We start from the raw sequence: 14,722 nt of genomic DNA, 5'->3' as shown, positions 1-14,722 counted from the left end.
AAAATAAAGAAATTTCTATAGAAAAGAGAACTGATGGTATGTAAATCGCTCGTGTTGCCTAGAATCTGTGTAGAAGTTACTACCAGATGATAAACGCTCCCCGCATCTCACAGGAGATACACTTTTGCATCAGCAAGGACACTGTGCTGTGTTAGTAGCAAAGTATCCCCGTATGTACAGAACAAAAACATCTTTACGCGTTTTGTTAAGGACGCTACGGAGACGGGCGCACGTGCTGAACGGAGGGGAGCCGACGAATGCAGCGCAGCGGCATATGGTTCGCGCTCAGCTGATAGAGGAATGTCAGGCGGGCACCCCTCTCCTGGCCGACCCGCCTGCCCCTCATTGGCTGCCGGTGTGCGGCGTCTCCGTCCCATTGGTCGCTGCTGACGTCACAAGCCTGCGCAGGAGAACAAGACGGGCTGGCTGTGCTTTCCGAAGTGATTTTCAAAACTAGTCCAATAAGAACAGGTGTTATTGTTCCCGCGGAGGCACTCTAAGCGTGACGCCTGGCGCCGGGAGACGGAGGCGTGCATGTGGGCTGCCGTTGCCGTTGCCGGAGCGACACCAACCCGATGGGATGGCTGATTTCCAAGAGGTAAGTGCTCTTCCGTGCGTGTGACTTGCCGGACGGAACCTCCTTGTCGTTTCCACCGCAGCTTTTAGTGTTGTTCCGCTGTCACGTGAAATCGCACGCTCTGCACGGAGGTATTTTTTAGCTTCTTTCAGTGTTGAACATTTGAAAACGTGTAACCTCTGCCAGTAGGTCGGTGATGCTACGGAGTATGTACAGTGCTCTCCCACTCAGGAGAAAACTAAAGCTAGGTCCTCGAGTGGTGTGAGATGTACTGCGTACATTTTCTCAATAAGCAGTATTAGTTAGACTAGTATTACAGACAGCGGGGTAAGGTCTTAAATCGTTTTACTGTTCTCCATTCTACGTTTGTAGTGTTTGGTATCTGAGTACCTGTCGTGTAGTTCTGTGTACCACTTATTTTATTTTTGCCGAATTATTTTCTCGTTTAAGCATTGTTGCTAATGAGCAGCGTGTAAAGTGACGTTCCAAATGAAGGTGTAAGAGTTGTGTGCCAGGTTAGAAGCAAAGAAGCTGAGTACAGCATTATTAACACATGTTCCTGCAAACTACGGCTCTTGCTACCGCCAGGAATGATAATACAACCGATAAATGAAAGGAAGAAAATATAAACATTCATTGCAAGTCAAAAATTACGGCCGCGTTGTTCCCGAGTGCTAGCTCATAAAACGGGGGCCGTATCGGAGCTTGCAGTCCGGGCGATTGAATTCCAACACAGCCAATAAAATGTGTGGCGCGACAGCGTTGCAGTGCTTGTACCCGCACCGTGAAAAGCGTGCTATTAATATAGATGTCGGCGCAGCATGCGGCTTCCTGCCGGTGTCCCTCAAGCCATGTTCTCCAGCATTATAAAATGATCGTTGCTCGATTCATGCCGTCTACTAAAAGTTACCGCAGACAATGCGAGTGCTACATAAATTATCAACTGCAGCACGGTGAAGTACGAGCAATCTAACACGAGTACCACCGTCCAGACTTTTCAATAACCAGTTCTACAGGCAGCGGAACAAAAGTGCGGCTGAAATTAACGACAGCGGGTTTAGATAGTTGTGAGTTCTGCTGTTGCAAAATATGTCAATCACTGCGCGCTCAAAATATGAAATAGGTTTCCTTAGCTGCTATTGTTCCCACAAGAGGTTTCGTTTGAAAAAAAAAAAAAATAAAATGTATCTCGGACGTGATATGTCACGCTTCAAGGATGAATATGCCGAAGATCAGTGAACGCCTCTTTCGGCATCAGGGGTCCGCCATCCGTAAATACTTTTACTTTGATTAATCTCTGTCCTCTGAGCTGCTGCTGAGCATGTTGTGGAATCTACAAGATCAGTATTCTAAAACGACAAGTCTTCATCGTTGTGTGTAGAGTACTGTCTAGAGATTCCGATAGTAGTTACTCATCCGCAGGCAGAACCCGTATCAATAAAAATTAAGCCAATGACGATTTTCTCATTTTTCTCCTGTGAAATACTTATGACTACAAAAATAAGATATGACAATTCACTGAAACCTGGAAAATTTAAAATATGCCTTCGTAAAAAATTGAAGGGGACTTCTTACATAGAAAAAACGAAGACAGATGATGTGTTTCAGAGTGGGCGATACGATTTATGTAAATAAAAGACAATTTTGGGACCTCTCCTAGTGTTCTGGACAGCTCAATGATAGTAAAAGCATTTAGAGCCCGCAAAACGTGCTCCGTCATTTACATATTATTGCAGTTGACTCGATGAGAGGAAGAAACGCTTCGGGAACATTGTTGACATCAGATAATGTGTGAGGATATAAGTGTAGCACGCATTAATGGGACAGAACGACACAATGTCAGTCCGCTGTAAGTGTTTGAGAATGTCTTCAATCTGCACTTTCCTGTGTTGTATTTTATCACCGGAGGAGTATTAGCAGCAGCCGGCGCTACTGCTTGGTGCAAGTTGTCTTATGAACGATTGTCCCCCAATGATAATCCGGCCCGGTATGCAAATCATATTACTGGACCAACAGTATAATACGCCGTATAACGGTCGAGCTTCTTAAAATTTTAGTGCCAGTAATTATTGAGTAACAAAATCAATCATCACCTCTTATTTACATTCTGTGACTTAGCATACCTGTAAAGCTGCACCAGCCACAATAACTTACGCAATTTACAAGCTCGTAAGAATGTCAGGCAAATTTTGTTAAGCGATTCATCAGAGCTCACGTACCCTCAGCCATACGCCGAGGGTATAAAAGAATCGTGAAGTTTACGGCGACCTAAAGTAAATACAGCTTTATTTATTACACAAAATATTTTGATCGTTTTGGGACCTAGCCGGTGTCTGACAGTCTATAGCAAGTCAGTTATTTAATTTGAGGGACGATTGAAATTTAAGCACGTTGCTTACCTTATCATAGTTTTGTTTGTTGTTGGTGAGGCCCCAAAATTAACCCTTATGATTGTGATGGACGATCCTGAATACTGAAAAACTATAGATCCCTTCGTCACGTCGTGAAGGAATGCAATGATTGCATACATGTATGCAGTAGTTCCGCGCCAGCGACCTGATATACATACAAGACACTGTCCGTGCGATGGTGTAGTTTGGCAGCACGCGATGGAGTGAATTAACGATTTTGTTTCTTTTAAGGTAATTTTTTTTCATAGTGAAAACTAACATGAAGAATATGATTAAATTAGGTAGCAACCACTGCATTTTTTCTACTACTAAAAACGGTAATGTTTACACATTGCATAATAACGTGACACCAAGAATTGTGTCCCTTCGAAGTGAAGCAAGACGCAATAATACCTTGAGAACAGATTTTACATTTCAGGAATTTTATTTTTTAAATGATAGACAAATTCCTTTGTTTACAGTTTTTCTTATTACAAAATACGTTTCTTTCGTAATAATCTCCCTCGTCACTTGAGATATTAGCTTCATGTATCAATGTAATCAAAGATTACATTTGAAAGCAATGATACATTTTGCTCTCGTAGATTAGAGGATCACCAGACAATCCTTTCAGCCAAAGTTTTGTTTATGGGTTTTAGCGAGAAAGTTTAACTATGAATACGAATATAAAATTTGACAGTTGGTTTTGTACATGGTATTAAACGAACAAGCAAACATGAATAAATATTGCTGCGAATTATGTTTGTTCACTATGATGCGGGGTGAAGTTCTGAGAGAATATCAGGAGTCTGTCACTTAATTGGGGGCAATAAATGTGGACAGTGACGTGGAATTTCTGTGACGCATTGCATTTATGGAATTCTTGTGTTTCTCTAGCTCTCTCTCTCTCTCTCATTTACACTGCGTCATAAATGTTCCATTAGATACACGTATCTTTGTACCCAGATATATCACATAATGTTGCAACTTCTATTCCGTAGTGATTAATTATTCACGATATAGCTAACTATTGCGATCCATGTAATGACCGGTATGGAAGTATGAAATACTTCGCCCTTGCCGAGAGCAATTTATCACGGCTGTATTGTCAGTGCGTTCTGCTGCAGAGTCGATCAGAAGACCAGATAACACGTCCCCCGTGGCGCGTTACGTGTGAAATGATTAGAGTCGCAGCACAGTTTTAACTGAGTGACATTTATGCTTATGGTAACTACCTCAAATTACTTTTTTCTTTAGTTGTAGTGTCCGAAGTTCACGATGTAAGCTGACGAAAACAATGACGCCGTGATCAATAGATTTACTCTGTACATTCGAAACTGTTATTTAGAAATGCGTTACTCAGACGGATCTCTCAAACTAACCAGAGAGGTCGGATAACGTTTTTAAGTGTCACCAGTATGATAACAAGATGTAGAGTTTACCACGTGTATTTCCTTACACACATGTAAATGTTCAGAACAACATTTCCGGCAAGAAAAGTCTTTAAAGGAGAGACGTACAAGGAACCTCCCTGAAAAATTACTTTTAGAAAAAAAATGACATAAAGAGTAAACTAACTTTCATGTTTTCCGCCAAAAACTCTGTAGCAAGTGACCGTATCTTTGTGCTATCTACTAGCACCTCTGTTTAATTCAACTGTATTCTCTAGTGTGTAATATGTGGTTGTCTCAGTAGTCTCATCATTGTCATCAGATATATTCGTCTTTCATGGTTCATCGTCAGTAAATTTCTTCAAAATTCAGACACCCATTTCTCTAGGTTTACGCTGATTGTCGAGTATCATCTCATGTGAACACTTTTTGAAACGTCGGACTGAACTTAAAGAGTCCAACTCTAGAATGAGTGGTCATCTCCATGATATGAACAGGAGAATCTTTGACTCATGTGTTGTGATCTTGGTAATGATTTTTTTTTCATTTTATATATGATGTAACATGACTTTCTCATACATTTGATTGCTGAATAAAATCCGCTTACAGGCAAAAGATACGTTTTTATTGATACACAATAGATTTCGTATCCTGTGGGTGAACGATAAGGAGCTTCGGACAATCCCTTTTAAGCTAGGTTTTTGTTCCTTTCTGTGTTGCGTAGAGTACCCTTACGGTGACTAGTCGTTATAAGTAAAATGTCGTATGTATATGTTCAGTGTTGTGCGAGGAAGAAAGCTCATAACTTAAGCCACAAGTATCCGCAGTACAGAAACGACCAAAAGACTAAAATCTCTGTGTGCTATGATGAAACCAGGATCTGTAAATGGTCTCACAGAATTTGAAACGTATTTATCAATAATAAAAAATGTTTTATGAGTCAATAAATTTACTCAACAGTGCAATGAATTCTGTTTTCGTCAGGTCTGTATTGTATTTCAGAGAATGGTTTCGTCTAGAAGGAAACAGGAATAGTACGAGCTATATAACACAAGACGTCAAAAACATTTGCTGTCGAATAAGAGTAGATTACGAATTTCCAGAAAAGAGTTCCACTTAACGATTTATATAATTTCTCCGCCAACATCGCTAATTCAGAACCTTTTATTCCACCACGCATAATTATACACGTTTGTCGTTCATAAGAGAAAGTGAAACTAAAATATTTGTTATGAAACTTAATAAAATTCTAGTATGAATAAATATAAACGTGAACGTCGCCATTATGGAGACGTAAGTATCATTCTCGGTTGAAAGAGTTATCATAAGTTCAGATGAATATCCTGGGAAACAGTGTACATGGCGAAGTTGAGCGAATGATGTTTCCGCGACGAAAAACATATCAAATAATAGAAACTTTGTGCGCAGGACAGGGTGAATGTCTAGAATTCATCGAAGCTCATCTGAAAAAATTGGCATTCTACTGTCTATGGATGCAATGACATATTTTTTAACATTTTGAAACAAGAAAACTGCGTTGCTATTTATGTCAACAGTTGTATCGGTTTTAATTGCTTTCTTGTAATCGAGGAAAATGTATGACAATACGAACTTTTTCGAAAAGGAGTATTTCATTTTCATTGCTTATTCATTTTTAAAACAGTTATTTATTTGTTTCAAATAAAAGCTCATGTTTATCACAAGCTCAGGTTTACCATAAGCAGCTCTCCTTATTTTCATAATTTTATGAATCAGTCGAAGTGCATATAATGTTGCAAGAAATGAAATTATTTTTACTTTGCAACAATGATGATTCTCACCTACAGAATTACACATTCAGTTATCATTCTTTATTCTAACACAGTTGATTGGTATAATACCCCGTCATACACAGTCCTATTCAGCTGCTGTTGCAGAAGTTAATGTCAGGAATATTGTTGCACTAAAGAGGGTCCTTGTAATGTCGTTGCAATCGAGTTAACCATCTCATGGCTAGCTTCTATACTTCACACAAACACTTTTGAGGAGCATGAACGCTGACGTTAACAATAAAACTTTCCGAAGGTCAGATTTCCTCGACTTACAGAATCTTACGGCAAAGCCTAAAACAGAGCTCTATTGTCCACGTTTTTCCCGAAAAAGAGATCCGTGTATGAAACAGATTGCTACATTGAATGCTATAGTAACAAATGTATTCTTTAAGCATCAAAAGCACACTTACTGCTCTGAAAGAAGGGGCGAAGACTAGGGAGAATAGAGTTATTGAACCTCTGACATGATTTAAAAACGAAAAAAGGAATACTGTAACATGAGAAAGTCGCTGTGGACTCGCTCCCTCTTAAATCAATGAAGCACTGGTAACTCTCTTCATGTAAAACTAATTTCTTGGCAGTATATTCTCCCCACCTTGCTTTATTCATAGTTTAGATATTCACAAAAATGACAGATTTATCATAATAAGAAACCGTAACGACGGGAAGCCGTGTCGGAAATATTGCTTAGGGTGTTTAATATCAATTTTGATAAATTTTTCTGGTTTGAAAAAATGCCTGTAAGTCGAGATAATTAAGCTTCCAGTTGCTGGCATTAGAAAAATCAAAGCCCAAATTTTTGATTTTCAAAAAATTCAGGCTGGTCAACTGTGCCATTCGCGTAGTATTTCATTTTCATGGCTCGGATTGGTATTCACCTTTAAAGACATCTCTATAAAAAGCAGGCACAGCATTTCGCAGTTACGTTGTACACTGAAATTTAAATTAGCTCTACGCAACCTACACTGATATTTATCGCCACAGCAATCAACGGCTGACTGTGGAATAAGTACGCGTACCTCCATATTTATTAATTGATATTACCAGCAAACTATTAGTGGAGTACAATTCAGGAAACCGAATGAGACATTTGTGGCTACCACAAATAAAATTTTGGAAACAATAAACTGTGAATGATAGCGTCTACTGAAATGGTCTGTCTAGTACATTTCAAACAAAAATGGGATTGCACGACTTGGAAAGTGTAGTAGCAGATTATCTACAACTTCAATCGTTCGATTAGAATAAATTACATTACATTTAATTACAATTCTGTATCATCAACTATCGATCTTGCTGATAGTAGCAGTGTCTCCCAGATGTTACAATAAAAACGTTTCCTTCGCTTGGCGTCCACAACAACGTACGGATTATAGACCAACGTGAGACCAGTCTCAGGCGGCAAAGGTTTTCATTGACTCAGAATGCAGCTAAGTAATTGCAAAGATATGTGGTTTCTGTTACAGTGATGTTCAGCCTTCTACAACAGAACTACGTTGTACTGCACAAAACTGTAATATACAAGGAGACTTCATAAAGTTAGATAGACATTATCATGCCATGCCAAGCAGCTTTAATTCAGCGCTGCACTAAACTTCAGAGTGACACATATGCGTGATACTATTTTTCAACATAGTGATCCAGTTTCTGTAAACAAAGGTCCGAAAGCCCTACTAATCGTTCAGATCCTCGACGAGAGTAATCCACTTCTTGATCACGAAGCCATTCGAGAACAGCTGTATGAAAGTCCTCATCGTTGGAAACTCTCCTTCCCTCAGATATTCTTTCAGTTTGCCGAAAAAATGGAAATCACATGGTGCAAGACCTGGACTGTGTGGTGGATCAACATCGCCTTCTTGTGTGCGGCTTTGGTCAAATTGTTGGGCCACTTCACGGCTGTACTCGACACTGCATTTGGTCCATATATCGTCAGAATTTTTCTGTGGATCTGAAATTTAGACGTTTTGTCCACAAGAGTCGCATAGTCCCGCTTACTTCAACTTCGGATTATGCTCCCAGCAGCCGCGCCGTTTCAATCGCACGCTGTGATGTACCTGGTATCCGTACCGCTAGAAAACCGTCTTTGCAGGATACCGGAAACATGTACCCCCTTGTAACAATGCGCCACTCTTATTGCGTAATGCTCTTAGCGTGGGACGACGTGTGTAACTTACTGACTGAAGTCCGTACGTTCCTTCGTCAACCCAATTAGACTTGCACGCTGCACTAAGCAGTAAAACAGAGGATATGCAAACTGAGTTATGGAAGTTGAAGCAGAGAATTTGATGTAGAGTCAGGTTATATTATAAAAAGTGTCTGAAAGTGAGATGGCCTTTTTGAATGATGTAGCTAAATTTTCTCCTGCATTGTTGGCAGACAAATTTCAGTTTCTGTTGTTCTTGCGTTTGATTTCGGAGGGACTCAATTATACAGTACTACGAAAGTGAGGAACATATTGAATTAGTCCCAAATATATAATGTGTCGTTTCATGGAACGAAACCTACTACTGGCAACAGTCTCTTCTTCGGTAAGAAAGAGAGAAAGAGAGAGAGAGAGAGAGAGAGAGAGAGAGAGATAATGCCAACCAACCAAAAGGAAAAGAATTTACATACTATAATGATAATGATAACACAATAAAACGAGTTATCACATTTATCAGCTTAGAATTCCTACTTAACTGGAACTTGGAGTTCTGCTCGAAATGAAAATATTCGTAGCTCACAAATATCTGACGAATATACGGCAAAGAGTTTCGAGTAATCCCAGCTGATGTGTTCAGGTATCCTTCTGTATATTTATTACCTAAGTAGGTATGGGAGAAGTTGGATCAGAATCTCCAATCATCTGGTTCCGAGTCACAAAATTTGTTTCCAGACCAAGCTTACGAAATGGTTCTGGTGTCATTAAGTGTGGGAAATTTTTTTTTTCAACATATAAAAGTGTCAAACACGCGATTTACAGCTAATCAATTTGAGAATAACTCAAGAGCTCCAAAGAATTCAAACAATATTCTAATAACTTACCGTCCTGCAGACTTTGAAGTACTTTTGAAGAAGCTACAACAAGACAACACTTGCCTGCCTTTTTAGTTTGAAGCGAATTCGTTGCTATCCGAAATCAAATAATTGTAATACTTTTGATGGATGAAGTGTTGAATGCTGTAATTTATTTCCGATTGTGCTATTCTAGTAATAATACAAACAAATACGGAGCTGACAATCTCATTTTCAGTATAGCGCGAAATAATAATCTTGGCCCAGTTTCCATAAATTATTGAAAGTAAGAAAATTATTTTCAGTAGCAACAGGTTTTTTTAATATTATTTACATTCATATAATTCTAAACAAATTGATACGTTAATTGTCAAATATCATCATGTTGTGAAATGTTCCATTTTTAGTGAACTGTGTGTTTCGGTGAATTTTTACTAGAAGGCATAGGAACGAAGTACATATATGGATTTAGCTACATATCAAAACTCAACAGATAGACGTAACTCGTAAGCGAAAGTTTCTATAATAAAGCTGCTATAGAATTTTCGTCAACTCAAATGATGTCCTACTCGTTAGCTGCTTCGTGTACAGTGAATCCTACAATTACATACATTCATAATGTTCTTTTGTGCCATACATGCAACATTTTTTACAGATAAGATTTCTTTTAAGTAATTAAATGAAAATAAAGGTACTATTTAAGAACAACAGAACAACATATTAACTTTTTGTGTAGTGTTTCATGGCATTGGCTTGTGACGTCTCGAATTAATCCCATTTTCTGTTCTGATACACCCATCAGATCTGTATAATCTTTATAACAAGCAGTTTGTTGATCTATAGAAGAATAGAGGATTGTGTGTATGTGGGCGTGTGTGACAATGATTGATCCTGAAGGAGGACATCGATTTACTGCCTCATTCACTTTTTAAAGTTCACGACGTTTTTAGACGGTTATGCCATCATAGCAACGTGGATTACAATCTGTTCACGTCGATGAATTGACTTAACGTCAGTTTGAGAGACATCAATTATACAAGAAGTTTGCATATAGCATTGCATTAGTGAGGACATGTTACTATTTTTTAAAGCAAATGAAAAGTGTTTCACATAGCTCTGAATATGTGTAGAGACTGTACTTACTGCATAGAAATATATAAACTGCCCCGAAACCCAGCAGTAACGATAACATTTATTCACTAGTGCAAGACGACGGGTAACGTTATTGAAACATCGCTATCTGGCAAACAGGCAACACGTGTGCGAGCCACAAGTACATTCTGTGATGTGAACAAAATTAACTCTACCTGTACCTGATGACAATGCTATACCGATCTAAACGCGTAATTGACTTTATATAAAAATTGACAGAAGCAATAAATCGAAATATTTCCTGTGTGTTACCTGTTTAGTCGCTGGCCTCCACAAAGAGCCATTATGGACGAAGTATTCTTTTTTTTTCAGTCATTCAGTTAATCATTGGTTTTGGCAAAAAGGAGTGTAATTGTTTAATATACAGTAGCCTTTTATTGTGCTCACTGTTCCAGTTAAGGATACCTAAAGTGTACATGGCTACCATTGGAAACTTAAACTCAGTTTGTAGGAAGAGTAATAACCGTCACTTTCACATATTAGGTCAGAAGTGATCATCCGAAAAAAAGAGCTAGTAACTGACAAAAGATTATTCCGTTTTTATTTTTGTTCGGTTCTCAAATGCTAAATTTAAGAAGTTCGCGGTAGGCGACGTTAATGCATATTGTCGTTTCACCGAGTAAATAATAATTTTGGCTGATGTTTTTCTGCCGTAACAGAATATGCGAGCTGCTGAGACCTATCATCCTGGGTGCCCACCAGGCCTCTTCGGTGGATCACGATTGCATCCTGGGATCGAGGCGTCTTTGACGTCTTCCTATGATCAGTACGATGTAAGCTTCTTTTCTTACTTTTTCCTTGTGGTGAAGCTTATAGCATGGTTCCTTCTTACAAGGAAAATAGTATTTAATGCTTTAATAACTTAGTTTCCGCGCCTAACCCTAAAACGCAAGTTAACTTCCTCAAGTCAGAAAATCATTTTATATTTTGCTTATTTGTCTTGTTTCGCATCTCTTCCGGGACTGGATGTAACTATCTGTGTTACCAATTTTAAAAAATGGTTTCGAGACTATTTTGTGCATCCAAATTGCTACAGTCTTGAATCCATTCGGAAGAAAAGCCTTAAAATCAGAGATATTTCAAAATTCCCGCTTATTACTACTTCTGTATGTATATCGTAAAGTAAAATCTCAGTCAGATGTTATGTAATAATAATTTTCTGTAATTTATTGTTTTTTTCGTTAGACGGTATGTAACTAGAAAGGTCACTTAATAACATCTACTAGTGCTGCGGTTTTGCTCCGTGTATTTTCACAAATGTGAAAAAATACGCGGTAGGCTCAGGGATTACACTGAAATTTCCCTTATACTGAAAGTGATTTTCAAAGACAAGTGTTATATTTTCACATCACTCACCAGGATAAATAATGTAGCATATGTTGGTTAACTGGGTTTGCTCTTCAATGAATGTGCCTGCACATGTCCACTTTTTCTCACCAACTTGAGAAGCTAAATTTCTAATAAAACTTCGAAATTTCGACAATACACCACCGAATATAGAAATATAAGAATCAGGCTCCTAATGAAACTTTATTTCCCACAAAACCCTTCATAGTTTATGTGTATCAATCCCTCTTTATACTTGGAGGGATACTCGCAACAGGTTTTCTGCTCGGAGTTCTGGATGTAAATATATTCATTTCACCTTAATGACCAATCAGCAGAACTATGCTAACAGTTGTGTTTTCTGGCGAAATCCAGTAATAAATGATCAAATAACTACAAAAGGGAAGGTTCTGACAATCTGTAAGACAGACATGTCCGAAACAGAAACTATACTAGCAGAAAAGGTGATGAATGTAAATGACATACAGCACAGGTGGCCTAGAATTTTCGTAGCGTTCCAGATACACACTGGGGCATTCGCCGTTTCGAATCATTATTGTTATCTTTCAAGTGTAATAGCTTAGTATGTGATTGTGATGGGTTTCCACGTTGTGTCGCTTTCTGTATTTGTTTTTGATTACGTAGACGGAAGGCATATTCTTTTCTAAAGGCGCCGAAGGAGCCGCTGAGATTAAAGTACTGATCCAAATGGGGAATCATCATAAACATTGTCATTTCCCCTCAGTCCATGAGACAATGCGGATAAGTTTAAAAATTAAAGTACAGCTCGACTGTAATTTATAATATACAATATTATCCAAATACTTCAGTAAGAATTATGTATGGGACACAGTACTGGAAACAACACATTAAGTTTCAACCGAAATGCAGGGACACCCGTGCTTTTATTCTATTTTACTTGCCAAGGTATAGATATACACTGCTATTTCTGGTACACAGTGCAATGTAGTGTAGAAATAGTCATTGGGGAAAATATGCTTCTTATGGCAGACAATCTGCTTCGAACTGTAATAGAACTTGTTAGAGTATCTAATCCAAAGTACGTGAAATGATCTTCACCTTCATTGTAAAGGAGCACAAATAATAAGGCAGAGAAGATTCGAAGAAGAGCTGCATGCTTTGTCACGGGGTTTTTTGATCAACGAATATAGAAACGTTCAAAAATTTTTAGTGGAATACCATATACGGAACGGATGGAGCCTGACTCAGAAAACTCTTCGAGCCCACATTCCTAAACGTGTCAAGCAACATATTGCTTCTACCATCAACATCTCGTATAATTAGAACGACGGTGTACTTAAAGAAATTCAAGATTACCTACAGTGTTGCCGATATATTTATTGCATTGTAGCACGCATGAGTGGCGTAGGATAGGGGTAAATATACGAAGTAAATATATACTCTCTGCCAAACACCGTGTGGCAGCGAACCTAATACAGATATAGGAGTAGGCATTGTACAAAGCTTCGTCTTGCCGACTGCAGCTTTGCTATTTTCCCTTTATTCAAATGGCTCTAAGCACTATGAGACTTAACATCTGAGGTCATCAGTCCCCTAGGCTTAGAACTACTTAAACCTAACTAACCTAAGGACATGACAAATATCCATGCCCGAGGCAGGATTCGAACCTGCGACCGTGGCAGCAGTGCAGTTCCGGACTGAAGCGCCTAGAACCGCTCGGCTACATCGGCCGGCTTTCCCTTTATGACCAACTTCTGTTCCCCATTTCGACTGAAATGTCCTATGTTTCCTCTGTTATTTGATATCCTCCCCACGATGTTATGTTCTTTCTTCTGTCCTCACTGATCATTATTTATTTACTATCTTTTCGGTATATGTGCCAGGTGAACTTCAGTACTTTATACCTGAAAGTTATTCTCTCTGTCATTCCCGCTTCTTGATTATTATTTCTTTCCAAACTAAAATTTTGTTTCCATTATCCGAACTATTGTTCCAGTCTTTTAAATAAATACTAGAATATTTGCACCGGTAATTTCTAAAAGGCTTCATATGCACTGAGTTTATTTTCGGTAGAAACGCAGAAATGTGTTTTAAAATCAAGCCTTTTGTTTACATTAATAGTGAACATCACAGAAAATATTTTATATCAGCATCAGTTTTTACATTCTATAGGAAGTAAGTTAGAAGCTTCCAATTTCTGTGATTTCCTTTAACAGTAGCTTCAGGGATCGGCTTTTTTTGTACCGAATAATTAAAGACTTTTTCAAAAGATATGTAGACACAAGACTATTAGAAAAACAATTGTAATGTGTTTACAATCAGATGATATACAACTAACGTGTATTACTGCAGTCTGGACGAATGAGAATATTTTTGGCTTCCTGTTTCAACTCCGACCGTCGGAGAGAGTCCTCTACCTGTAGAACAACAGAAATAGCCGTAAATAGCGGCAAATCACTTCCACAAAAAATGTGAGAAAGAGCCTTTTAGAATGAAAAATTATTTTCTTTCGTTAATCTGGGTCACTCATTCTGAAAAGCTGTTAAAATAATAAAATGCAATTACCTCCGACAAACTCTTTAGACACTAATAATTATTTTTCTTTTTTCTGTAGTCTCTAGTTTGTTCGGTTTGTAATTAATCGTTAAGCATTGTATCACATATAAGTATTATCATCTAACCGATGTCGTATCTATCAAAGTTTTTTGTGCCTGTATATAGAATTAATGTAATGGACTTCACATTCCTACTATGTGTTGGTTACTTATCTGAACGTGATTTGATGTTCACGCAGAATCAAAGTTAAGTGATCACAGCTGACTCAATCTTTACTAAGGACAACGAAATGTGACCACGTTAGCGGACGCGAAATCTTTTTGCTTAAAATTATAGTCGTGAAACAGCTGAAATTGTTTTAACAAGATCATTAGAGACGGAGGCAAAAGTAGGGGAGGGAATCACGAGTGGCCTTATTGAAGGAACCAACCTGCGATTAACCGAAATTCGTTTAGGTAACTTTCTTTAACGAATTCTTCTTTTTGTGAGTACTAAACTTTATAAGCTGGTAACCAAGTAAGGACTCACCGAGTGTAGGATTGG

General features: G+C 38.3%; 1 protein-coding gene across 1 annotated transcript in view; it reads left to right on the top strand.

Annotated features, from left to right (window-relative positions):
- Positions 1–469: 469 nt before the first annotated feature.
- Positions 470–14,722, top strand: part of LOC124556000 (Krueppel-like factor 2) — a 33,529-nt gene continuing 19,276 nt past the window's right edge. Inside the window, exons 1-2 of the mRNA XM_047130042.1 lie at positions 470–598; positions 10,975–11,088. Of these exons, the coding sequence (XP_046985998.1) occupies positions 581–598; positions 10,975–11,088 (132 nt within the window). The 5' untranslated portion in view covers positions 470–580. The remainder of the gene's footprint in view (positions 599–10,974; positions 11,089–14,722) is intronic.

Source organism: Schistocerca americana, chromosome X (assembly GCF_021461395.2).
Source record: "Schistocerca americana isolate TAMUIC-IGC-003095 chromosome X, iqSchAmer2.1, whole genome shotgun sequence".
NCBI lineage: Eukaryota > Metazoa > Arthropoda > Insecta > Orthoptera > Acrididae > Schistocerca > Schistocerca americana.
This window is presented reverse-complemented; position numbering and strand designations above follow the sequence as displayed.